This window comes from Rhinichthys klamathensis, unplaced genomic scaffold, assembly GCF_029890125.1.
Source record: "Rhinichthys klamathensis goyatoka isolate OS25496 unplaced genomic scaffold, OSU_Roscu_1.1 h1tg000092l_1, whole genome shotgun sequence".
NCBI classification, from domain to species: Eukaryota; Metazoa; Chordata; class Actinopteri; order Cypriniformes; family Leuciscidae; genus Rhinichthys; species Rhinichthys klamathensis.
The window spans coordinates 3,931,407-3,954,051 of NW_026606631.1; the positions used below are offsets into that span (position 1 = coordinate 3,931,407).

The 22,645-nt window shown below is 35.7% G+C and overlaps 2 protein-coding genes across 3 annotated transcripts; one reads left to right on the plus strand and one right to left on the minus strand.

Moving 5' to 3' along the window:
- Positions 1-785: 785 nt before the first annotated feature.
- On the minus strand, positions 786-19,407 carry fbxo31 (F-box protein 31). Of its 2 annotated transcripts, XM_056252165.1 has the most exons (10): positions 18,920-19,407; positions 16,995-17,066; positions 14,829-14,915; positions 10,326-10,402; positions 9,326-9,493; positions 9,176-9,250; positions 5,761-5,870; positions 5,517-5,670; positions 2,693-3,000; positions 786-1,319 (listed from the first exon to the last, which is right to left on the minus strand). In XM_056252165.1, exons 1-10 carry the CDS (start codon positions 19,323-19,325, stop codon positions 1,097-1,099), a joined length of 1,680 nt encoding a protein of 559 aa, XP_056108140.1. In that variant the 5' UTR covers positions 19,326-19,407; the 3' UTR covers positions 786-1,096. The 2 variants fall into 2 exon arrangements, with proteins under 2 accessions (XP_056108140.1, XP_056108141.1); XM_056252166.1 differs by lacking the exon at positions 14,829-14,915 and having other exon boundaries at positions 18,920-19,405.
- Positions 19,408-20,519: 1,112 nt separating this feature from the next.
- dynlrb2 (dynein light chain roadblock-type 2) lies at positions 20,520-22,042 on the plus strand. The gene is made up of 5 exons (XM_056252050.1): positions 20,520-20,548; positions 20,668-20,708; positions 20,817-20,892; positions 21,545-21,712; positions 21,804-22,042. The coding sequence occupies exons 2-5, from the start codon at positions 20,706-20,708 to the stop codon at positions 21,845-21,847; spliced, it is 291 nt and encodes a 96-aa protein (XP_056108025.1). The 5' UTR covers positions 20,520-20,548; positions 20,668-20,705; the 3' UTR covers positions 21,848-22,042.
- Positions 22,043-22,645: the final 603 nt, after the last annotated feature.

Sequence of the window (22,645 nt, forward strand, 5' to 3'; positions counted from 1 at the left end):
AACTGAGGTACATAGGATCAATTTTGATTGATTCAATTAGCATGTTTCCACAAATACTTTGAAACATGATTCAAATAGTTATGAGCCGATGCAAACAGCTAAAATTTCATCTTATTTGGAATAAAATCAATAGTTGTACGATATCAGTCCACGTAAATGGCCAATTCTAGGAGAATATTCCACTTTTATGACAATTATCACAACTTGTAAACACAGGCGATAATACTTAAATTAATTTGTCGATCATATATACAATCATCCTTAAAACAAAGCTGAAATATATTGATAAATGTTTAAATATTTCCAATGCATTTACATATATATTCACTTTACATTATAGTGATTTTTTTTTTCTTTTCATTTTCGATTGCTAGTAATGCTGCAGTCAAATACAAAAGTATAGTCAGAGGAATTGTGCCTCTGATAATCGTCTGCGTAGGGAAGAGCACTTGGAAGAGAAGAGAGCTAGATGAACACAAGCACTATCATGAGAAAATGAGACGGTCGTTAAATTTGGCGGATAACCAATCAGCTACTCGCTTGGGACTTCCAACAGTGTGATGAATATAAAGTAAAGAGATTCTGGCTGTTTTCTTGAATGCTATACACACATGGGGTGAAAACATTGACGAAGCGTCTGGAAGTCATTCGTTTTCAATGAAAGTTGGCGAGAAAATGGAAGCAGTTGTAAATGTTACGGATGTAAACCGGATAAAATCGGTTAAAAGCAACCGCAGATGTCGCCACACTGAAGACAAGCGCTTAAAGTATTTTTCTAAAGCACAAAAGCACAGGATTTCGAGTCTGGATAAAGGTGTCAGAGGCACGCTCAGCAGAGTATACGGGTGAGTTTTCACATTGTCGTCATCTTCGGCGCCATTTCCAGGTTACAAAAATAACTTAATTAAAAAGCTGATAAGAAAGGCCTTATATAATACAACCGTATGGGCGTGTGGCTGTGAATACAGCTGTGCGGATGCAAGCGGGAGTGTGTGTGTGTGTGTGTGTGTGTGTGTGTGTGTCCCGGTGGGGTCTGTGGCGGAGAGCGCAATACCAGAGTGTGTGCCTGATGGCTACAGTAGTGTGAGGTTGGCTATCAGGACGTCCACGACTGCATGTTGCGGAGCATGGCCTCGAAGCGCTGCATGCTGGGAGCCTGAGCGTGGGGCAGCTGGTCGCTCAGACGGCTGTACAGGCTGAAGGACTTCAGCTCCAGCCAAATGAAGCCAAAGCGGTCGCCATCGAACAGGACGAACAGACCCGGCGTGCGCTCCGGACTCGTGAAGCCGTGGCCAGCGATCAAGCCAGTCCCGTAAAAACTGAAGGAAAGAAAGAAAGAATAGAATTAAACTATTTAAAATGATTGCCTCGATTTAAATAATACAAATTAATATTTATTCATTTAATAATTATATTTATAAAATTAATTATATTACTTATATTTTAATTATCATTTTCAAGTGTACTTTATATTAATGTTTATATATATATATATATATATATATATATATATATATATATATATATATATACACACAAATTATATTTATCATATAAACATACATTTAATATAAAATCAAGTTAAACTTTTTTTTTTAAGTATAGTGTATATATCAGTATAATGTAATATAATATAATATAAAATACATTAAATACATTTCATATGTAATATATTAATTAATATAATTATCTAAAAATGATTTAATAGAATATACTAATTAATATAATATTTTCATTTAATTAAACCTAAAATAATTGTATTTTATATTTTATATAATTTTTATATTTCACATAATAAATAACTATTTACAATTTACATTTATTTTAATTGTTTAATTAATTTAGGTAGTTAATTTTAAGGTAATATTTCTGTATAGAAATATATCATATAATAATATACTTATGTCATATAAATAAAATTTAATATTGTATATACATAAAATAACAATATAGAATTATTCAGTTTAACAAATTATTAAAATATTACTTATAGATTATAATAATATATTATCTAAAATTGAATATAATAATATACTAAGTAACATAACATTTTTTTATTTCATCATTTTCTTTTCTATTTTCTATTATTTTTATATGGACTATAATAATTATCCATTAACAATTCAAATTTGTTTTAATTGTTTAATTTAAAAAAAATTGGTATAGAAGTATATATTATAAATTGTAATAAATAATATTTCATATTGTATAGACATAAAATAAAAATATAAAGTTATTCACTTTAACAAATTAAAATAGTAAATTGATTTAAATAGTTTAATTCGCCTATTTTTATAAAATATAATTATTTACAATATATAAATATAATAAAATGAATAATAAATGAATCAATATTATTAAAATAAAAATGTACAATAACTTTAAAATGTAAATTAAATTCATACATTGGTGCATGCCTGATTTAATAATCCTTATATAATGTTTAGAATATTTAATGTTTAAGATTAAATGAAATGAGAAATTAGAGGCTCTCTGACTCTGCCATTTAGATAGAGGTACCACGAACGTAGTCATTTTACTATTTAGATGTTATCACTGTAAAGCTGCTTTGAAACAGTCTATATTGTTAAAAGCGCTTTATAAATGAAGGTGACTTTCTATTCTGTAAACGCTGTTTTAAAGGTGCTATATAAATAAATCTTTACTTACTTACTCACGATACGGCACTCACCACTTCTTGCAGGTGCGAGGGTACACTTCATTACGGGCCATGACCCCCAGAGGCAGCACGAAAGGTTGAGGTTCAGGTTCTCCCGGCTCGACCCCCTCCGCTCCAGCAGGGGGCGCTGAATCTGAGCCCTCCGCCCCCTCTGCAGGGGCGTCCCGGACCTGTGAGGCGCTCTGGGCCTCCTCGTGCACCCCCCGCACCAGACGGGACAGCTCTTCCATGTTGCGCTGGGTCTCCAGGTCTGGTAGACGCACCGGCCGGTTCAGGTCGACTTCTAACGTCAGCTGACCTGCCGGGACATTGGGGTCCCCCTAGAAAACAAACAAGTGAGGTGATCAACAAGCAAAATAAGACATGATATAGATGTTGTTCGAGCCTTAGCTTGAACCTTTGTAAAGTTTTAGAGCTGGACACTTTGGGGAAAATATGGTATTTATGTTATTTATTCATTTATTATGTATTATTCGGTTTGGAGACAATATGGAAACATAAAAGTGAACATTGTAAATACAGTGCTTGTATTGGAGGCCTTCATTTCACACATTTAAGCATTGAGTTGAAAACATTTCAGACAACACCATTTTCTCATTAACATTAAACTGAGTGTTGAAGACCAAGAGCAACAAGGAGAGAGAGAGAGAGAGAGAGAGAGAGAGAGAGAGAGAGAGAGAGAGAGAGAGAGAGAGAGAGAGAGAGTGAGAGAGAGAGAGAGAGAGAGAGAGAGAGAGAGAGAGAGAGAGAGAGAGAGAGAGAGAGAGAGAGAAAATATTGTGGAAAAAAATTATTAATATAATTCTTATAATTATGATTTTATTATTACTTATTAATAATAATAAAAATGTATTTATTTTGTATATGCGAGTATTAAATTGTACAAATACTAACAAATAATTTATTACATGTATTTTAATGTCTAATATATATAACAATAACAATAATGATGAATTATTAACTATTAAACTTATAAACTATGATCATGTATCCAAATATATTATTTAAATGTTAAAATGTCTTAAAAATGCTTAAGTTTGTTTTTATATATATATAAAAAATAAAAAATAAAAAAATTATTCAGAATTTCATACATTATTTATATAAAATTACTGTTAATTATTATTTAAATAATAAACCATTCATAATAACTTTTTAAAAATAATATTACTTTAGATAATATTATTACCAGTAGAAGTATGAAAAACAGTATTTTGAAAGATTAATATTTATTATTGAATTTTTAATAATGAAATTATGCATCAAACATTTGCAATTTAAATATTATTACTTAAATTTATACTACAGGGCTGTTGAATGCTTGATTCTGATTGGTTGAGAACGTTCTAAGGTGTGCAATTATTTTCAGGGAAACGCACGGCTAAAGTAGTTCCAGGCAGGTTTGACCGCATTACAGTTCCGTATCACTGCGCGTAGTAATAACTGTAATAACGGAAAATAGGATACAATTCATAACAAGAAAAAACATGCAGCCCCATGCGCTTGATCTGCAATTTTCTATGTCTAACTTCACAATCAATGGAGACATACAGTTTAATTTTAATAAATAAAGTATGTAGTCCTATCTATAGGCTAAATAGAAAATTAAATTGAATAATAAATTGATAGTCCTGCTGGGTTTTCGTAATTATTCCAGATAATATAACAAATAAATAATTATTGATAGGCCTACTTGTTAAAAGGGCTTTGTGTGTTTCATTTATTGGGTTATCTACTGTCAATTATAGAAAACAAGAATGAACGAATTAAAACCAATTTAATTAATAAATAAATAATAATATTGACGCACATGCTTTTCTGTCTCATTATTGCAACATCTCTCTCTCTCTCTCTCTCTCTCTCTCTCTCTCTCTCTCTCTCTAATAACTGCATAAAGCCGGGACACACTGACTAAGGCCAGTTATGATTGTAATTTGATACTTATGACTGATCATGCCCAAACGCGTGTTCAGCGCGTTCAGTCTGTAGCCTATTCACAGTCTGTGTTTAAGACCTGCTACAGTCGATGGAAACAGTCAGTCTTCGAATGTTTCAGCAAGTCGTAAGTGTGTCCCCATCATTAGTCTGCTATCAGTGGCTCAAACCTCCGTTACTAACTCTAAAATGACGTTTTGGAATTAGCAACGGAGGCATGGGATTAGATGCGTAAGAAATTAGTCTTATACAAGAGCGTTTTAATGACAAAAACTTGACAAACGTCTAGAAATGCATCATCTGAACAATGTTTCGAGGTGTGGTATCTGTAGTATAAGCGGAATAATTATTCCTTACATATAAATGCTAGACCCAAAGATGCAAGTAGTCAATGCTTGTTCTTATTAAATTAAAAATGCTTTTCATATTTATAACAAAATGTCATTAAAACTAAAATCACATACTTCCCTACAATATTATAGGTGAAAAATAGTATGTGACAAAAGAACATACGCATGTCTGAACTCACAGTACTCATAAAAGAGGTTTTATAAATGTAAGGTGAAGCGGTGTAACTGACGCTGGTGGGTCACATGAGAGTGACATCATGCCAAATATAGTACGTCCAGATTACATTCGTCCAACACACATTCATACTATACAGAACTAGCCTTCTTAGCGGTTGTGCAGTAATTACCCATTCAAAAAAAGTGAATATGCGATTTCAGACGCAGCCTTAGTGTGTCAGCAGCTTGTGCTAATTCAGACGTTATGCCCAGAAACTTGAATCTTCATTCTGTTTCCATGCTTAGAGTCAACAATAAATTAACAACAAATACAATTTACTCCTGTGACGATTGCAGGGCATCATGACGGCTATACCTATGGATATCACACTCACAGTAAGTTTGGTGGCTTTGGCGTTGGAGCCATGGAAGCTCAGCATGATAATCTCCAGGCCGTGACTGCCGTACGTCCCTTTGAAGAGGCCCGGCTGCAGGAGGTCTGAAGGCAGGCACGGGGGCAGATAGATCCGCCGGTACGTCAGGCAATTACTGAAACCAACAAACACGCGTTTAAAACACGCAAATGTAACTGGGGAGATGAATGTGTTTGGGTGAGAAGAGGTCATGAAGAAGACTTGCTCGTATTGGCTGGTGTAAATGAACTTCATGAGGATCAACTCCTGCATGTGCTCGTGGAAAATGTCCTCCAGCGTTCGTCCCCATTCCTCCTCCAACCATGTTCTGAATTCCTGCACATGTGTGATATGAAGAAATAAAGGAGAGTATGCATCATTACTAACCCTAAACCAAACCATAACAGTAATTACATGCAGTTAATTCATATTACTCAGTACCTATTTGAGTAAGAACAATGTAACCGTCACCTTAAACTAAAGTGTAACCGATTATTAATGTAAAAATATGAATATTGTAACTCGTACGGTAAAATAAGAAATCAACTGTAAAATTAAATTACTAATGTTTAGTATTTAGTACTTTTCATCATAAAGGTGATTTAACTCTTCCCCTCCATTGACGAGTTCTCGTCTTTTATGAGAAAACGCTTCCCTGCCATTGACGAGTTAACGGTTTTCCGTGTTTTCACTGACTACGTTTACATGCAGCCAATAACCCGATCAAAACCGGGATATTAGCAATAACCCGGTCGCGCACGGCCATGTAAACACCGGCAAAAACCCGAATATGCTCATATCCCGGATTTTAAAAACCGGGATATGATACCTGGGGTACCCCTTTTCTAACCCGAATTTTTGGTCATGTAAACGCGCATCGGCATATCCCCATAGTGATGTGTGTTCTGCGCATGTTCTATTTGCAAGGAATCTTGGTCTTTTGAGTAGAGGAACTTCTCAGCGCATACAAAAACCCGCGTGCAGTATACCGGAAGTAAACATGGCGAGACGCAGCACAGCATACTTTTGGAGCGAGGTCAGTAACGTTACCAGCACCAAAGCGCAAACAAAGGCGATCGCTATCTGCCCCGAACTATTCATTATCCGCGTGCTGCTGCTATTGTTGTTGTCTTCGGATACAGGAAGAAGAATCGGAAATGATGCATATTGCGTCTTAAGGTTGTCCGTAAGTCCAGACGCTAACCGTGCGTCGCCGTTTACATCGGGATATTGCAATTCCATGTATACAGGAGAAACTCTCTCTGCTCACGCATGTAAACGGGTTATTACGAATGTTTCAGAAACCCGAATAGTGACCTTAACCCGACCATAACCCGAAAATTGGCTGCATGTAAACGTAGTCACTGTTATACGGTAGGAGGCGCTGTGGCATCTTCTGAACGAGTGCAGTATCTCCAGATCAAAACACAGGCGAAGAAGAAGCAGAAACGAGCGATTTTATATGGAAGTAGATGCATATGTAAAATAATGCGATCTTCAACATTAAACAGCATATAAATCAAAACTGCCTTGCTTTGTGCTTCGACGTGCTTGAAAAGGTGTGAAACACTAGAAAGCCCTTTGAAAAGTGCTTGAATTTCACTCTCAAAAGTGTAAAACAAAACAAAAACAACAACAGTTTTCAGCCACAGTACCATGGTTACATTTAGCATTGCTACATTAAATCCATGGTGAATGTTGGTGATTTGTGGATTGAAAAGCCTTCTATAACTTGTTCGTTCATGGCACAATGTTTCTCCTGGTTTCAAGGCCAGCGCTTTTTGATCTGATATCTGTGGTTTATAACAGAATGCTGTGCCGAATTTGAATGCTTCTCGCTGGATCTCGCTGCAATGTTATTAATAGGGTTTTTCACTGGATCTCCCAGCACTGTGTAGTGACTGTCGGATGATCGAGATCGGCCTGCAAGTACCAGCTCTGAGCTTGCGCTGGTTTCTTTTCACTTTTGTTTAGTTTGCAGTTTAATCATATGCAACAGAAATGGATGTACCGGCAAGATAAAAGGTAGCATTATGTGACCATTTGGTCACAGTCTGGAGCCCTGGAATATGCAATCTGGTGCATATATTTAGCAAAATGCTGCCTTTTTCTAGCTACCTAACAAGTTTTTGGACTTTAATTGATTTTCTGAGGTAATGTTATATTGTTTACAAGCTGTTTTATTGATGTCTTTCCGTGGTTGAAACACTGATTGAGCGATCACATGTGATATGATACGGATTTTGGTAAGTTGTACTTGATCTTTAAACATACCTTCTGATGTTCATTCATATTCGTTTTGTACAGTAGTAAAACGGAAGATATCAGTTCACGTGAGCTCCAGAAAAAGTTTCTGTTCATTCGTCAACTGAAAACAGCATAAACTATACGATCGATTCTTGGGATTTATGAGACTAGATTAAATTGAAAAATCTATATTTTTTACCCAGCCCTACTAATGTTTACGTCTTAAAGGGATAGTTCGGCCAAAAATGATATTTAAACCATGCATTACTCACCCTCAAGCCGTTCGAGATGCATATGTCAATCTTGTTTCAGACGAACACATTTTCAGTTATTTTAGAAAATGTCTTAGACCCTTCAGTGGATATAATGTGAAGCAATGGGGTCCACCTCCTTCAAGTCCCAAAATGTGCATATATCCTTCACAGAAGTAATCCATCCGGCTCCAGGGGGATAAACGAAGGCCTTATGAGGGTAATCCGTGCGGATTTGTCGGAAAAATATACATATTTAAAACTTTATAAATGAAAATATCTGACTTCCGGCAACGATCGACGCACATTCACGGGTGATGTTTTGCTCTGCTCTCTGGCTGCGCGGGCGCGTTCGGTCTACGTCACGACGCTACGTCCTACCTCGTACGCCGACTTCCATCACCCGTGGACGCGCGTCGATCGTTGCCGGAAGTCAGATATTTTCATTTATAAAGTTTTAAATATGTATATTTTTCCGACAAAACCGCACGGATTACCCTCAGAAGGCCTTCGTTTATCCCCCCGGAGCCAGATGGATTACTTCTGTGAAGGATATATGCACATTTTGGGACTTGAAGGAGGTGGACCCCATTGCTTCACATTATATCCACTGAAGGTTCTAAGACACTTTCTAAAATAACTGAAAATGTGTTCGTCTGAAACAAGATTGACATATGCATCTCGAACGGCTTGAGGGTGAGTAATGCATGGTTTAAATATCATTTTTGGCCGAACTATCCCTTTAATTTCTTCATTTTCAAGTGTTAAACCGTAAAACTTTTATTTTGACAGGTTTCCAGCAAATGGATGTGCATTTGCTGTGTTCACACCATGTTGTATTTACCGTAATTGAAAGAGGACAACCCGTGAAATTCTAACTTCTAGCCTTTCAAGTAACAGTAGAGCGTTGGCGCTTGCAACGCCAAGGTCATGGGTTCGATTCCCAGGGAAAGCAAGCACTGATAAGAATGTAAATGTGTACCTTGAAATGCAATGTAAGTTGCTTTGGATAAAAGCGTCTGCCAAATGCATAAATGTAAATGTACTCGGAGCTGCTCACTTCATCGGAATTATGCATTTCTAATTCAACATTGTCAACAAAGCTGCATTGCCATCATAAATCTGTCGGTTTTCCTACTGTACCTCTTGCCTTCCTCCAGGCATCCGATGGTGATCGGTCTGGTTGCATTTGGTGGAAAATTCATCTTTCTTCACAGTCTGGAAAAAAAGGTCAAAATTTTGTAAAAACTGTGGCACAATTTGTCCATTATGGTTGATTATGGTACATTTTACCTGAATGTCTCCTTTATGAGGGCCCTTATGTCCGTACATACATTCTACTGTGGCTTTGTTTTTCTCCCACATATGTATACGGAAAAGGGGCCGTCTACGCATGGGGTCCTCCACACGGGGATCATGGGGTGGTAAATACATCCAGCCTATGATGAATAGACCATCAACCTAAAATTATCAAAGCAAGAGTTACACATCTAAAATATGGTACACCTGTCACTTGTACATTTAATGTGTGTGGTCATCATATATATTGTACTATAATTGTATTTGATTTAGAGGCTTTTTTTATTTATATAAAATTTACAGTTTTACATTTGACAAGCTATACTATGCAGTATGTCCCAAATCATACATTAAAAATAGTATCCTATTCCAAGTGGATTTTCAAAATATGCATCCATACATGATTTTTGGACTGATATGGACCAAAGCCGCCTCAACAGGGCAAGTATGAAATACACAGACCACAACAAATGCGGCGAGGATGAAATGTAATAAATTAGTTTCATTTGTCCGACAGTCCCTTGTAAAAAGTAGTACACTTGTGCATACTTTTTTTTTTAAAAGTACTTTTTATAGAAATAATATACTTTCAAAAAAAATACTTAAGTGTGAAATAATTGTAATGTTTTCAGACAATTAGACAATGTTAATTTGCAATTCAATTAAAATCTATTATAGTTTAAATTTAGAGTGCTGTTTTTACTAACTTATTTGGGACTTAAGTACATCTTTATTTATAATTTCATAGTTGTACTGTCTATGGTTAAAAGTGTAGATCAATAAAACAATGATTTAAAAAGTATTTTAAAGTAAAGCTTTTAACTTGACTGACAAGTCGACTGTTTAAAAATGTACTTAAGTGTGTTATGAAACAAAGTCATGAAAGTCTACTCCCTTTAAGTGCACTTAAGTGGTCTTTATTTCATTAATATGAAATTATCTGCAAGTATAATTACAAATTTTTATCTTTTTTTGTGTGTGATCTCAGTCTTACCACCACATTCAGCAGTCCTCCATAGGGGCCGATATCAGGCTGCCAGAGACCCAGGATGTGTCTATAGGGATGTAACACTAGAAAACAAATACAAATCATGACATTTGTGTGTCACAAATATGCATACAACACAGAACAAACCCAGAAGAACGTTAGATGGGGTGATATCACCGCAAAGGCATTTCTGCATGAACTTGTGAATGCATGTTGAGTGTGTGAGTATATGCAACTTTTTTTTGCCATGCAACAACTTGGAAACCAAATAAAAAAATTCCTGGAGTTAGAGGGCTAAAAACGTATCCATGTTTGGTCACTTTTAATTCATCTGCATCTCACACAGTCAGCTGATGTTAGCACAGCCCTTGCCATCCTGTGTCTATCACACACGCATGCAGGACACACACGTGCACGGCGCCCGGCAGAAGCTGCCCTTGTGCTGCTATCAGATCAATTTGTCCCAAACAAGGCTGTGTCCCAATACGCATATTATCCATACTAAATAATCAGCGAAATTAGCATTAGTGCGTTCCAAATCGGTACATTAAAAGATATAGGAAGTATTATTTCCAGTGGAATAATATATGCTTGTAGCTAATATTAACCACAAATCCATGTGCTACAGAAAACCTTTCCGGTTGTAAAAAAAAAAAGATTTTGGCAGGAAATGTAATGCTAAAACAGAATTTAGATGCATATAAAAACTAATAATGTGTCTTAATGCAATGAATTTAGATAGATGAATGAATAATGTAACAAGGTTACAACATGTATGATGGTATTAAGTCACAGTCGGTCCTGATAGCGGTGACTACATACTTAAGTATGCACTTTCCCATCACCAGTGTGAACAACACTTTTAGTGCGCAGAAGATCTATGCAAACTGGGATTCAGCCTTAAAGGAATGTTCCATGTTCAAAATAAGTTAAGAATCTGTGACACACTGTTGAATAACTACAACTAAACCTATTAAAAATAGTTTTTGGTTATTGAAATACTGTAATTAATTCAAAATGTTGCCTTGGCAACTAACTAAAATTAACATTTTTAAGTTGAAGTTAGGGGTGTGCCATATCATACCGTCCACGATAATACCGGTATAAATATTTACATGATAAAAAAGTGTCATATCGCGATATCAATGATATAGCGACGCAATGACGTATGGCGCATTTAGCCTACGCTTCCCAGCGCGCACAACAACACCTGTATGAGAGTAAGAGCAGCCTGTCAGCCTCCGATGACGATTTAGCAATTTCACAAACAGCTTGAGTGTTCAGCGGTGCTGCCGACGCGCGTCTTCTCTCTCGCATCTCTCAAAATGTGTTGCACAAGGCAAGCGTCAAGCGCTGCAGTGGCGATACTACACTCTCGCCTTTAGGAGTCAGGACACGATGACTGAATTGTCACAATCGGGCCATCAGTACATCGTAACTAAAGTTTATAATTTTCATGTCTTCTCAGTTTAAACATTAACGCGATTTTAAACTATCCAGTAGGCTATGCTACTCGCGCGCTCTCTGAGAGATAGTTGCACTGGGTGCATACATAGGCTACAGCTTGCGTGTAACAAAAGTTATTTTTCGCGGTTTATATTACTTTAAAGTAACACCAGGTTACTTTTGCTCTCGGGGTGGGGTCCCCCTACAGTTGGGAAACAGTATTGTCCTCTAGACCTCTACTACTGTCGTAAACTCTGTCATCCTACATGCACGTGCAATTGTTGACAACCATGATAGCCCTGAACACTGTAGGAGGAGGTCACATGCAGGTGTTCTGCTTGCGTCTTGTCTGAAATGTACAGTGGCATATATTTCAGCATGTCATATGAATATAATTTCATGGGTTTTATTTTTTTCTAACGACAAATGATCGCGATGATCACGTTTACAAGCCAGCGTCATTATAGTAGCCTAGTCTATTGGTTACCGTTTTACTGAATCTATATGATACTTCAATGCAATGTTTGAGTGGTAGATAATAACCACATATCGTCAATATTATAATATCAAGCTACCATAAATGAATCTGCAAATTTTACAAATCGATTTGCATTATAGCTTGAGGCAAGACAAATAAACAAATATCACAGACATGTTACTAGGTATCCTAAAATATGATTTTGTACATCTTTACTTTACATCTTTACATTTTAGTATCTTTGTACATATATTTACTTGCAAGAATGTAGCCCCTACCAAACTTGTACACGCCGTTTAGACATAGGCTTTCATTTGATTTTTGATTTTTTTTTGCCAAGTCCGCATCGGTCGGGCACTCCTCCTCCTCCTTCAGCTCACGCCAGCGAGAAAATGCTGGCCCAATGTTGATCCTCGTTCTGCCTTTAACGCGATCACTTTCTCTTTTTCTCTTTTTGCTTTGCTTCGATAAAACCTTTGCTTTCTTGTTTTTCTGTGCTGCTTCGGCCATGACTATAACATTTGGCTCGCACGTCCGATTTTAAGGAAGTGGGGGTGGTGGTGGAAGTGACGTATATGCCGTAAAGCAGTCAACTTTTGTAGTTCTCTTTGTTCGCCGGTTACTACCCGAAACCCGAAGTTTAAAAGTACGATTAAAAACGCTACAGACCCCGCCAGGCTATGGCAGACGTGTCATTCAACCTATTGTAAGTCGATGTACCATCACAAGAGACTTGGAAATATATTATGAAGGTTGAAAAGTTACCTGGTGTTACTTTAATGGGGGGAAAACGCAAAATTGTGTACAAATTCCGGTCTTGGTAAGTATACTCGTAAACACAGTCGGTTATGTATAAAACGCATGTGACAGTGTGACAGACAGTATAATGAAAACGGCAATGGATCCGTGCACTAGCTCTAAAAGTGACAGCAGCCATAGGCTATGACGTCAAAACAACAAAAGATAGTTTTAATTGTAAGGAATGAGAATGAATAGCCTACGTATTTAATTTAGTCAGGAATCAGAACTAAAAGACTGTTATTTTACATTTGATTACTTTATTCAGTTTCTGTAGTATTTCTGAATACTAGTGTTAGACCTACCCTAAAACGTTTTTCTTTATTTGTATCTTTATTATTTTGTATACATTTTTGCTACTTTTTTCAATTTAATTCAAAGCATCAAGCTTCCTTGTGTTGTGTAAACTATTAACAACAAAATTACCCCATTGTAAAAACGCAATGAGTGAGCAAACATTTAGGTGAGATAAACGTAATAAACTTTTCTAAAAAAAAAAAGATCTATATCGTCATAAATATCATTATCGCAAATATTCTTGAAATATCGTGATATAATTTTGAGGCTATATCGCCCACCCCTAGTTGAAGTACAAAAATTACGATTTCGAACTGCCCGAAACGAGTCTTCAGTAATTCCAGTCTCATTTCCAGCACAAACCTGTGTAGGTTTGTAACAAATTTGCATAATGCTAGCCTGTGGTCTCCATTGGCTGCCCACAAACAACATCTGCTTTCACCAACTTAAATCTCATTTAAAGGTTCTCTAAGCGATGTCGGGTGACGTCACTTCTTGTTGACGTTTAAAGTATTGTCAAACAAAACAGAGGCTAGCTAGACCCTCCCTCCTCCTCATCCTTGCACTAACCCCCCAAACCCCGCCCCCAAGTCCTTCTTGTCGGTGATTGGCTGGAACTGTTTGTCATGTTTCGTGGAGCGGGTTAGCCCAGTTTGTTTTTGTTGCTGTTTGTGGAGCCTGGGCTGTCTACAGAGATCGCGTTTCTTTACAGTGTGTTCAGGGTACAGGCAGCCAGCGGTTAGTGAGGAGATGTTTGCTGTATGTGACAAAAAATGAGCGAGTAACAAAAGAGCGAGTAACACGAACTGCTTTACGGCAATTAGAAACACACACACCTCCATCTCAGTAGACATAGCTCCACACGATAAAGTTGGAGTGTCTGGGACTCATTTGTTCAACACACCGGATCCGACAAAAACAAAAGCACATGAGCGCGTCTACGGTAGAAAGGGGAGGAGGACGCCGCAAGTGAATTTACGACAGTGTTGTGAAATATTTACACCACAGCTGTAGGGGGAGCTCGTTGAGAAAACATGCGACAAGAAAAGTGAAAATCAGCGAATAAGTGGCTAGAGTTACCGAATGCCCCTTTAATATGTATGACAAACTAAATAAAAACATACTACTTAGAAACCTCCTGCTCAAGTCAGGGGCCATCTGATTGGAGCAGAGTAGACCAATCACAACAGACTGGGTCATCTGACCAATCAGAGCAGATAAGATAAAAAAGAGGTGATGCTGCAATGTATGGTATGAGAAAATTAAAGCATTTTTTTTTTTACCTTGGATGCATTTAAACTAATGTAGGAGACCTTTAAAACTAAATTAGGAACCTTTAGAATAACATTATTTTTATATTTTGTTGATGGATATCATGTTCCGACAGTTTAACTTGCAATGAACCTGGAACAAAACATCATTAGCAAAGAGCATCTTCAACCAGCACCTTCACAGGCAGTGATTTGCCTTCTCACACGAACAGTACATACAGTGTGTGTACACGTCCCGATAGTCCATATGCTCATAATCAGGGAGGAGCTTCATAAAGCGTCCCGACTTCACCTGCGGGTTCACACCTGGAGAGGTACGCAGGTGAGTGCGCCACAGGAAGAGAGGAGAGGCAAAGGAGGACAAGAGCGGACACTCAAGGCAGTGTGAGAATGACACTCGCAGATGAGTTCTTTAGTACCTTCGTCTGCCATCTTGGAGGATATCTTTTATTTTATTTTAATACACCTGGCATATTTACAATTTTAAATCAACTGAATTATATACAAACGTCAAACTAAGGAATCTTTCCCTATAAGCACCAAGCATGCATGTTTTCACCCGCCGAAATATTTTTGGTTTAAACCAACATTGTTACTAACGTTAAACAAACCACCCAAACAAAGTTGGTTTACCTGACAATAAATCTGTCTTTTGTGAACTAAAGTAAACATAAAATGCATTGAGAAAAATGACATGACAAATGACATGGAATGAGGTGGAGCAACAACATTACATTAACAGATCTGTTTTTTGTTGAAAAGTCCAAATGGCGTTTAGAAAGACATTAGGCTCTAGATGCTGCAGGATTTGTCAGGAATCAGGATTTTTGCAGATCACTAGGCTGATTATAGTTGATTACCTGTTTGTCCAACCAATGGCAGATGGGAGTTCCAGTGTTTACTAAAACTATTAAAAATCGTTAATTGAAATAAAGAGGATATAATATGAAACATAGGTAGTACTACAAGAAAAACTTAAACTAAAAAAAACTTGAAAACAAAATTTAGAAATGTTGCTTTGGCTACGAACTGTAATAAAATACGTTGAAGTGCTAAAATTAATAAAAGAAACTGAAATAAGACTAAATGAAAGCTATATAGACGAAAATCACAACAGACTGTCCATCTGTTAAAGAAAATGATAAAAGCACAAACAAAATTACAAAAATTTAAACAAAATGTAAACAGAAAATATAAAAATGTAATCTTATTAAAAATATTGCTACTATTATTAATGTTTAAAACAGTTGTGCTGGTTAATATTTTATGGAAGACTGATAGATTTTTTTCAGGATTCTTTGGTGAATAGAAAGTTCAAAAGAAAAGCATTATTTAATCGAAATTTCAATATTTTGTAACATTATAATCTTTTTACTGTCACTTTTGCTAAATACAAATATTTACTTAAAAAAATTAAATAAAATAAAAATCTTACTGACCCCAAACTTGTGTATTTAAAGATGTATTCACCCAAAAATGAAAATTTACTCACCCTCATGTCATTCCAAACCTATAAAACTATAGTTTATCTTCAGAACACAAATGAGGATATGTTTAATGAAATCCGAGATATTTTTGTCCCTCCATTGACAGCTTCACAACACTTTCATGCTTAAAGTTCATAACGAGATCGTAAAACTAACTAATCAATATGAATTGAGCGGTTTAGTCCACATTTTCTATAGAGACTCGATTGCTTTATATGAACAGATTGACTTTAGGGTTTTATTCACATTGAAACATTGATCAGCGAACATAAACAGAAGCTCAACTGAACCTGCTCGACGCGCAAGAACAAACCTCTTGCTGAAGCTCAAACGTGCTGCGTAACACGAGAATGAACCTCATTGGTTCTTGCAGAAGCTCAAACGTGCTGCCTAACATGAGAATGAACCTCATTGGTTCTTGCAGAAGCTCAAACGTGATGCGTAACACGAGAATGAACCTCATTGGTTCTTGCACATCAAGTGAACATGCATGAGATTCCATTTCCCCCGACTGATGTGTGCGTTTATGAATGTTTATATATAAATAAAAGCCTAAATTAAATCTCTTCATCATATAAAGCAACCGTGTCTCTTCAGAAAATTTGGACTAAACCGCTCAAATCATATGGACTAGTTTATGATCTCTTTATGAAATTTTTGAAGCATAAAATTGGTATTTGCGTAGCTGTCGATGAGGACAGAAATCGCTCAGATTTCATTAAAAGGTCTTCTTTTGTGTTGCGAAGATGAACGAAAGTCTAGCGGGTTTGGAACGACATGAGGCTGAGTAAATGATGACAGAATTTAGATTTTTTTGGTGAACTATCCCTTTAATTACTTAAAATTCATAGGGACTGGCAAAATAGGAGGCTTTTGTGGTTACAGTAGATTTACTTACGTTTCACATACAGATCTCGGCTCGACATTCCCACTGTCTCCATCTTCCGCAGGTCATCTCTCATACCGAATTCTGAAAGAAGAGGAAAAACAAATAAAACAATCATGTAGATCAAAAACATATAAACTAACTTACTGGTTTATTTAGTATCTTACAATTTACACACAAATTGAATGCACATAGTTCCTGTGCAAACTTTTAAGCTGATGATCAACATAATACACAAGTTTGTGTACTGTACTCTATTCGACTTTATTATATTATTGCAGTGTTGTTAGGGCCTGTTAAACAGATGGTTATGCAATAACTGTAAGAACTGAGATAAGACAAGTGACACCCTCACAGGGTCACTTATCAGCACACAGACGAGGCTTAAGCCTAGTCCCAGACTAAAATGCATGTTTGAGCTGTTTTAACTGACAGCAACTTGCACTGACACATCTTAAAATATGTCAGTGCCATTGTTTTGTTTCAAGATGCACACCAGCAATGTTTCTTCTCTTTTCTAAGGCACGTTTATACATCTATTTAAACGTCCTAATTGAACTAAAGCCTAATCCTGGCTTAATCTAAGCCATGTCTGTGAATCCAGACCCTGACTATTTTATCAGGACTTTTTGTTTTTTGTCAACAGTTTTGGCCAATCGCTTGACCAGTCCAGTATGTACATAATGCATTTCATTCCATAGCAACACACTGACAGGCAAACATATAAAACTAAAATTTGAATTTTTTACTACGTGTGCATATGAAATATCTCAAAAAGCAGCCTATCTAGACAGCATTTTAAAGTGGTCCTTGATTATGATTTCACTTTTTTAGTTAGTGTGTAATGTTGTTGTTTGAGCATAAACAGGCTGCTAGAGATGAGGAAGAGTTGTCGTCTCTGTTTTTTACACCCCGGAAAAAGTTTGTCCTAAGGCTGATGAAGTTAACACTGGTTCCTGAACATTAAACATTAAACGTCCTGTGAAATCCGAGCTTGTAAAGTCTGTGCTTGAAATCCGTTCAACACAATCCTCTTGTTCGTTAACACTGTCAGGGTCTGAATCAGGCTCAAAATGGTTTAATATTTGTATTAATGTTGGTGTCATACTTAAAAAAATGTTTTTATAAGATTTTCTAAAAAAAAAACATTTATTTTAATGACTCTAACTGATTACATGCGAGTGTACACAACTCAATCATTATGTGAGAAGGTCAAAATATATTTAAAATTTTTTTTGATCTTTTAGTCACAAGGTTCAAAAAAGGTAATTTCTGTTTTTTGTTATATGGTTTTCTGATCATACGAAATGAAAGGAAAATGGTTTTCAAATATTGTATAAATAATAAATAATTACAAATAAGAAATAATAATTAATTATATATATATATATAAAAAAAATCAAAAAATATGATTAAAAATAATAATAATAAAAGATTATGAAAAACTCCTTACATCTATTTTTTTCAGGAATGTCAGGTTTAATACACACACTCACATACAAATATGAGTGTTGTTCAAGTATCAACAAAATATGTTGACCCAGGATCATGTCTCACTTATCAAATTTGACAATTTCTGGTTGATTACACCACCTAAACATTTCTGACTTTAGGTCCCACAAAAAAAATATCTGAATCAATGTTTTGATTGATACAATTGTTTTGAATAACATGATAAATCCAGGAAAAACAATGACCGTCATGGCACATACACCTTTACACATACATGTGTGTGTGTGTGTGTGTGTGTGTGTTTGAGTCGGTGTCATAATCTATATGTATGTGTGTGTTTATGAGTCGGTGTCATAATATACGTGTGTGTGTGTGTGTGTGTGTGTGTGTTTATGAGTCGATCGATGCCACTACATACGTCGATGCCACTACACATAAAGAAGAAAGCCACTATATAAAACCCAAATGGTTTTACACATCATTACCCTCTGTGCATCTTCTCCTCCAGATTGTTTCCGTGTTGAGAATCTGCCTGAATTTCTTGCACACCAGCGCCAGGTTGGGCAGCGCAGTGCCGGGCAGAGAAGAGAAGATCTGAACAAGAAGCTCCGGCGGAAGATCCAGCAGTGACTGCGGGTGTGGAGGCCCAGCAGAGTCCGCAGAACCGCAGAGTCCCCCGGCCCCGCTAGGCCCCGCGCCGCGCCTGTTCTGACAGCTGCTGCCATTGGGCTCGTCTTTCATTTTGCCCACGACCCTCTCCTCTTCCTCCTCGTCGTCCATGTCCACCTCGGAGTCGCTGTTCTGATCCTGGCTGTGCCTCTGCCGCCTCCGGCACCGCCGCGACTGACCCACTCCACAGAGCCTGGCACACACCGCCATCTGTAGCAACATTACATCATCATCACCGCACAACCACTGCTGTCAGTCAGTCACCTGTTCTGCAGAGCTCCTCCGGGGCGTGCGTGTGCGTGCGCGTGCGCGTGCCTGGGCGTCTTCACGTGACGCCTTCGCGCCGCACGCTGCACTGTTGACGTCATTGGTTACAGAAGGTTAGCAAGAATATTTACATTAAACAAAAAAATTTTGATTTAAATATTTAAAGCTAGGTTTAAAAGCAATGACAATATATATATATATATATATATATATATATATATATATATATATATATATATATATTAAAAAGAAAGAATATTTTTCTCGTGATATTTTGTTTTGAAAAACTGCATGCTAGCGACATCTGCTGGTCAAATGTGATTAGCAGAAATGTAAACATTGGGGAGGAAATCAAGATTATAATTGTTTTTATTATAATTATAATTGACATATGTATGTATGTAGTACCAGTCAAAAGTTTGGAAACATCATTATTTTTTATGTTTTTGAAAGAAGTCTCTTATCCTTATCAAGCCTGCATTTATTTGGTCAAAAATACAGAAAAAAACTGTATTGAGAAAATATTATTACAATTTAAAATAACGGTTTCTATTTTAATATACTTTAAAAATAATGTAATTTATTCCTGTGATGTAAAGGTGAATTCAGCATCGTTACTCCAGTCTTCAGTGTCACTTGATCCTTCAGAAATCAGACGATTGGATTTCAACTAAATTATAAAAAAAGGAAACACTTATAACAATGTTGATTAAAAACGATGTAGAAAGTTTACAGGTTATAACAATGTAGATATCAGTTTTAAATTGTTAAAACGCATTCGTTGCTTTTGTGTGTTATTCGGTAATGGCGAAATAAAATAGATGAGATTGAGATTGAATGAGAATAAAAGTACTGTAAAATTGCTGTCGGCTAAATAAAAGTCAAATAAAAAAACACGAATAACAATTCGTGAATTTGTATTTGTATTTGTATTTTTTTTTACTTTCACTGGATAAGTTTGTTTATCAAAATTTGGTGTTATAATATAAAACACATTGCCGTTTAAAGAATTACTTAAATGATTACTGCACATTGATTAAAATATCTTGCAACCACAAACGACTGTAATTGGTCTATCGTAATCAACTAACTCATGATGACTCATCAGCGCTGAGAAAAGTAACACTACTGTGTACACAAGTTTTAACAGCCTGCTTAAATCATTTTCTGCCTGTCGAGTGAGTCAGCAACATTAATAGAAACAATATAATAACGGAATAAAAAAGTTATTCTTGAAGACGTGTTATAGTTCATCATGTGGATCATGTTTCAACTTTATTTACTTCTGTTTCCGTAGCAACGAGGAACAAACGGACGACTCACCTGTGCTGCGATATGGTAAACTACTTTTTTTGAGCTATATTTTTATTCAATTATTCGTACATATTATATTTATGTCTTAGAATCGTGTATTAATCTGCCTAACTGTTTTGTTCATCTCTAAAGGCTGAAGTCGAAGACACTTTAAAGAGGATTCAAGGCTATAATGGTGTTATTGGCTCAATAGTCGTTAACGCAGAAGGTAACGTTAGGCCTAATCACAATTTAACATGGTTTTACTGTAGTTACATTAACTGTTATATTTATAATATAATATAATAATATTTTACAAAACTACATAGGATAAGCTGGTATAGAAAATGGAAAATACAATATTATATAATATAATATTTTACAAAACCCATAGGATAAGCTGGTATAGAGAATGGCTAATGTAATATCATATAATAAATATAATATAATTAAGCAATATAATTAACATAATATAGCATTTTACAAAGCTACATACTTAGGATAAGCTGGCATAGAGAATGGATATAATATAATATCATATTTTACAAACCTACATAGGATAAGCTGGTATAGAGAATGGATATGATATAATAATTTTTTTTACAAAACTACATATAGGTTAAGCTAGAGAATGGATATAATATAATATAATATTTTACAAAACTACATAGGATAAGCTGGTATAGAGAATGGATATAATATAATATATAATATGGTAGAGTTATACTAAATAATCAACAATAGTGATGAAGAAACTGATTTTGCATGAGGGTTTATAGGATTAAATAGCTTCTAAATAATTTTTTTTATGATAAATACTTGAAGTGTAAAACTACACTTAGAAGCCGTAGTTCCATTGATCTTAACCTGGTCATTTTCAGGCATTCCCATCAGAACGACCCTAGACAACTCGACGACGGTGCAGTATGTAGGACTGCTGCATCAGCTGACTATGAAAGCCAGGAGTACGATCAGAGACATCGACCCCCAGAACGACCTGACGTTTCTGCGCATCAGGTCCAAGAAACACGAGATCATGGTGGCACCAGGTGGGTCAGCGCATTATCAGCCCGTCTTACTTATCAGGCTGTTAAAGCACTCATATACTGTAGCTCTCACCTTTTCCCCATTTTCCTCCAGATAAAGAATTCCTGATGATCGTCATCCAGAGCCCAACTGAGTAGATGGCATACTCACTAAATTATATTCTTTAAAACATGTAACTGTGTTTGTACACTGCCCTAAACAAGTATAACATTTCGTCTAGTGAATAGCTTTTAAAATAATCCAAATATTTCTTTTTATTAAAACTTTTGATTGTGCATTGTGATTGATTGGATGTCAAGTCGTCAATAAATAAGTGATTTGTTGTCTTTATTATGGAGTATATGAGTGTTTAAGGTCCTCTGAAGTGACAGTTTTGCTATGGCTGATCTATACAGTATAGAGAGAGAGAGAGAGAGAGAGAGAGAGAGAGAGAGGCTATATATATGTGTGTGTGTGTGTGTGTGTGTGTGTGTGTGTGTGTGTGTGTGTGTGTGTGTGTGTGTGTGTGTGTGTGTGTGTGTGTGTGTGTGTGTGTGTATAAAACTTATATAAAACTATTATATTCTATACAGTTATTATATTATACTGTATATATTTTATTTATATTGTACTATTTCTACTAATAATAATAATAACAATGAAAAATGATATTTAATTAATATTATTTATATATTATTATTATATTTCATACAATTATTATATTATATATCTATTATCTTATATAGTTCTACTACTACTAATAAAAATAATAATGGTAAAAATGGTATTTAATTAATATTATTTATAATATATATTATATTTCATACAATAATTATTATATGACATATATTATTTGATATAGTGCTACTACTAATAATAATGACAAATTGTATTTAACTACTATATATAGGTCTATGTAATAGTATTTGATTGAATTTAAAATAATGTTTAAATTA